Source organism: Salmo trutta, unplaced genomic scaffold (genome assembly GCF_901001165.1).
Source record: "Salmo trutta unplaced genomic scaffold, fSalTru1.1, whole genome shotgun sequence".
NCBI lineage: Eukaryota > Metazoa > Chordata > Actinopteri > Salmoniformes > Salmonidae > Salmo > Salmo trutta.
Genome location: NW_021822992.1, coordinates 54,924 through 59,923, shown reverse-complemented (window position 1 = coordinate 59,923; position 5,000 = coordinate 54,924). Strand labels below are relative to the sequence as shown.

At 48.8% G+C, this 5,000-nt stretch overlaps 1 protein-coding gene across 1 annotated transcript in view; it reads right to left on the bottom strand.

Annotated features, from left to right (window-relative positions):
- Positions 1-2,815, bottom strand: part of LOC115187905 (CUB and sushi domain-containing protein 3-like) — a 74,017-nt gene extending 71,202 nt beyond the window's left edge. The window contains exons 1-2 of the mRNA XM_029746961.1: positions 2,631-2,815; positions 424-600 (exon numbers count right to left, since the gene is read on the bottom strand). Of these exons, the coding sequence (XP_029602821.1) occupies positions 424-508 (85 nt within the window). The 5' untranslated portion in view covers positions 509-600; positions 2,631-2,815. The remainder of the gene's footprint in view (positions 1-423; positions 601-2,630) is intronic.
- Positions 2,816-5,000: the final 2,185 nt, after the last annotated feature.

The following is a 5,000-nucleotide window of genomic DNA, read 5'->3' as shown; positions in this document are numbered from 1 at the left end:
CCTCCTCCTCCCTCCACCTCCCCCCTCCTCTCCCTCCTCCCTCCCCCTCCACCTCCTCCCCTCTCCCTCCTCCTCCCCCCCTCCTCCCCCTCCACCTCCTCCTCTCCCTCCCCCTCCCCCCCTCCTCCCCCTCCACCTCCTCCCCTCTCCCTCCTCCTCCCCCCCTCCTCCCCCTCCACCTCAGTAGTACTTACTGGTACAGTTAGGAGACGGACCAGGTAGCAGTAGTACTTACTGGTGCAGTTAGGAGACGGTGCTGGACCAGGTAGCAGTAGTACTTACTGGTGCAGTTAGGAGACGGTGCTGGACCAGGTAGCAGTAGTACTTACTGGTGCAGTTAGGAGACGGTGCCGGACCAGGTAGCAGTAGTACTTACTGGTGCAGTTAGGAGACGGTGCTGGACCAGGTAGCAGTAGTACTTACTGGTGCAGTTAGGAGCGGTGCCGGACCAGGTGCCGTTGGCCAGACAGTGTCTGGTGGGCGTGCCTGAGAGGAGGTATCCGTCCATACAGGAGTAGACTACAGAGTGGGTGAAGGTCGTACCGTCGACCCGGAAAATACGGCCGTGAGCAGGGGTCCCCGGGTTACCACAGTGCACCGCTGGAGTGGAGGAGAGGCATAGAGGGAGGGAGGGAGGGAGGGAGGGAGGGAGGGAGGGAGGGAGGGAGGGAGGGAGGGAGGGAGGAAGAAAGAAAGAAAGATAGAAAGAAAGAAAGAGAGACAGAAAGAGAGAGAGAGAACGAGAGACAGAGAGAGAGAGAACGAGAGACAGAGTTAAGGAGGGTCAAGAACACTAATTGCTAAACACTGATCTAATGTCTTTCTAACGTCTGTCTAAAACATAAAATGTGACTCATCCAACCCAGATGATAATAAATGTCCTGTTTGGTAGCAGGAAACTCAGAGAGGATTCTGTTCTGTTTCCCGGTGTTTCCACCCAGCACTTCATTATATTTCATTACCAAATGATTTGCCTTCTCAAATGACTTAATTTTCTGGAAAATTGTCAAATGATTTCTGAGGCGGGCAGCTAGGCTGTAGGGTGAGCTGGTAGGAAGGAAGGAGAGGTTTCCCCACTCAATCACTTCCTGACATGACGAGGCCACTGAAAGGGGTTGAACGTGCTCTGAATGTGTTTGGCTGTTATATAAGTAGTGCACTACATTTGACCAGAGCCCTATTGATCCTATCACATATGGTGCCATTTGGGATGCACCTTATTCAGCACCTTTCATTGCTGTGGACCCTGGTCGAAAGAAGTTCCCTATACGGAGAAAGTGTTTCGTTTTGGAACGGACAATATGTTCAATCTGTGGTAAATATCCCCCGCTGTTTCAGTAGATTACAAAGCACCGGGACGATAGGCTCACATTGCTCTGAGGTTAAACGCCAGTCAAGCTCTTAGCTCAAAAGCTGAAGCAGAAACAGACAGAGTTCAGTCATGGAGAGGATCAAGCCTGACAGGAATAGAGGATAAAACTAACCGTCTATAAATCAGTTCAGCTACAGGACACATCAAGGCTGGAGTGGGTGAGCGGGGAGTTCCTGTCGTATTTAAAAAAATAAAGGACATTTATGTCTCAACTGTCACCCTATTCTACCTTTTGACACAATGTAGTTCAAAGGTCATTAAATAGACAACAGCCGTGGTCGTTGTGTCTGTCAGGCTGACAGAGTTTATAACCGTCAGGGAGAAAGGCAAGGCTGTGTCAAGAGATTCTCTGCCATTTCCGGTCGAACCCCTGAGGCAATTTATGCACTGCAGCAAGAGAAGTGGCCTGTGATTCAATATTTAAAATGTCATTAATCACATCAGAAGTTGCCTTGAGGCTGAAAAATAAAGGCTTTTACTAGGATTCTGGAAGCGAAGAAATATTGGTCGGTTGGCTTTGAGCGCTGTCTTTTTCTAAGGACAATGTGCTGCCGAAATATACTCATTTATAGCTAATTGCATTTTCATTGTTTGTGTGCTCCTGTATGTACCACTGTGCTCCTGTCTGTGCTCCTGCCTGTGCTCCTGTCTGTGCTCCTGCCTGTGCCACTGTGCTCCTGCCTGTGCTGCTGTGTGTACCCCTGTGCTCCTGTGTGTACCACTGTGCTCCTACCTGTGCTCCTGTGTGTGCCACTGTGCTCCTGCCTGTGCTCCTGTGTGTACCCCTGTGCTCCTGTGTGTACCACTGTGCTCCTACCTGTGCTCCTGTGTGTGCCACTGTGCTCCTGCCTGTGCTCCTGTGTGTACCACTGTGCTCCTGCCTGTGCTCCTGTGTGTGCCACTGTGCTCCTGCCTGTGCTCCTGTGTGTACCACTGTGCTCCTGCCTGTGCTCCTGTGTGTACCCCTGTGCTCCTGCCTGTGCTCCTGTGTGTGCCACTGTGCTCCTGCCTGTGCTCCTGTGTGTACCACTGTGCTCCTGCCAGTGCTCCTGTGTGTACCACTGTGCTCCTGCCAGTGCTCCTGTGTGTACCCCTGTGCTCCTGCCTGTGCTCCTGTGTGTACCCCTGTGCTCCTGCCTGTGCTCCTGTGTGTACCACTGTGCTCCTGCCTACTGTAAACCATTAGATACATCCAATCTCCATGCTCATGTCTCTAAACATGCAGTGTCCCATCCCTGTCCGGTCCATGAAGCCTCACGTTTGCAGAAGGGCTGTCTCCCAGACCAGGTTCCATTGGGAAAGCAGATCCTCTCAGCTGAGCCGTACAGTGTGTGTCCCACAGCGCAGGTGAAGCGGACTTTACTACGCAGATGGAAGTTGCTGGCCTCTCTGCTTGCATGGACGGGCGTACCAGGGTCCCCACAGCTGCCTACAGAGTCTCCTACACAGGACAGAGAGAGAGAGAGACACAGAATGAACTGGACTGCTCAGTCTGCATTTGACTTGACTTCTCAGTCTGCATTTGACTTGACTTCTCAGTCTGCATTTGACTTGACTGCTCAGTCTGCATTTGACTTGACCTCTCAGTCTGCATTTGACTTGACTTCTCAGTCTGCATTTGACTTGACTTCTCAGTCTGCATTTGACTTGACTCCTCAGTCTGCATTCCAAATGGAGCCCTTTTCCCTATATAGTGCACTACTTTAGACCAGGGCCCTATTCCCTATATAGTGCACTACTTTAGACCAGGGCCCTATTCCCTATGTAGTGCACTACTTTAGACCAGGGCCCTATTCCTTATGTAGAACACTACTTTAGACCAGGGCCCTATTCCCTATATAGTGTACTACTTTAGACCAGGGCCCTATTCCCTATATAGTGCACTACTTTAGACCAGGGCCCTATTCCCTATATAGTGCACTACTTTAGACCAGGGCCCTATTCCCTATATAGTGTACTACTTTAGACCAGGGCCATATTCCCTATATAGTGCACTACTTTAGACCAGGGCCCTATTCCCTATATAGTGCACTACTTTAGACCAGGGCCCTATTCCCTATATAGTGCACTACTTTAGACCAGGGCCCTATTCCCTATATAGTGCACTACTTTAGACCAGGGCCATATTCCCTATATAGTACACTGCGGGTCCTGATCAAACGTAGTGCCCTATATAGGGAATAGGGTTCCATTTGGGGCGCAGCCTCAGTGTAAAGTGCTGTTGGAAGAGGCAGTACAAAACGATGCAACAATGAACATTTGCCTTGGAGCCAGTAACCTCAGGAACCTCATTCCAGCTGACATGGTGTCATTGTAAGTAAGAATTTGTTCTTAAATGACTTGACTAGTTAAATAAAGGTTAATAAAATACAAAAACATAAGAACCTTGACAGGTGTAGATAACAGGCAGGTAGATAACAGACAGGTAGATAACAGACAGGTAGATAACAGACAGGTAGATAACAGGCAGGTAGATAACAGACAGGTGGAGTTAACAGGCAGGTAGATAACAGACAGGTAGATAACAGACAGGTAGATAACAGGCAGGTAGATAACAGACAGGTGGAGTTAACAGACAGGTGTAGATTACAGACAGGTGTAGATAACAGGCAGGTAGATAACAGACAGGTGTAGATAACAGACAGGTGTAGATAACAGGCAGGTAGATAACAGACAGGTAGATAACAGGCAGGTAGATAACAGACAGGTGGAGATAACAGACAGGTGTAGATAACAGGCAGGTGTAGATAACAGACAGGTGTAGATAACAGACAGGTGGAGATAACAGACAGGTGTAGATAACAGACAGATGTAGATAACAGACAGGTGGAGATAACAGACAGGTGGAGATAACAGACAGGTGTAGATAACAGACAGGTGGAGATAACAGACAGGTGGAGATAACAGACAGGTGTAGATAACAGACAGGTAGATAACAGACAGGTGTAGATAACAGACAGGTGGAGATAACAGACAGGTGGAGATAACAGACAGGTGTAGATAACAGACAGGTAGATAACAGACAGGTGTATATAACAGACAGATGTAGATAACAGACAGGTGTAGATAACAGACAGGTAGATAACAGACAGGTGTAGATAACAGACAGGTAGATAACAGACAGGTGGAGATAACAGACAGGTGTAGTTAACAGACAGGTGTAGATAACAGACAGGTGTAGATAACAGACAGGTGGAGATAACAGACAGGTGGAGATAACAGACAGGTGTAGATAACAGGTGAATCAGAGGTATGTTGTGAGCTGTCTAGCTTTCACATTAACCTGAACTTTCCTAGGAAGCAGTAACAGATGCAGTGTTAGAGTGTTACCCTGGCTCGGTCCCTAATGGCACCCGATTCCCTACGTAGTGCACTACTTGGTCTAAGGTAGTGCACTACGTAGGGAATAGGATGCCATTTGTGACACACCCGAACCTCAGTCTTTGCAAACCGAATTAGTGGAGGCGCTTTATGGTAGCTTAATTTTCCCCCATTAAAAAGCTTCCCCAGTGGAAAACTGGGACATGTTCCCTTCTGAAGCTGAGGAGGAGGAGGAGAGAGGAGAGAAGGAGGGGAAGACAGGAGAAGGAAGGAGAGGAGGAGAAGGAGAGGAGAGAGGGGAAGAGAG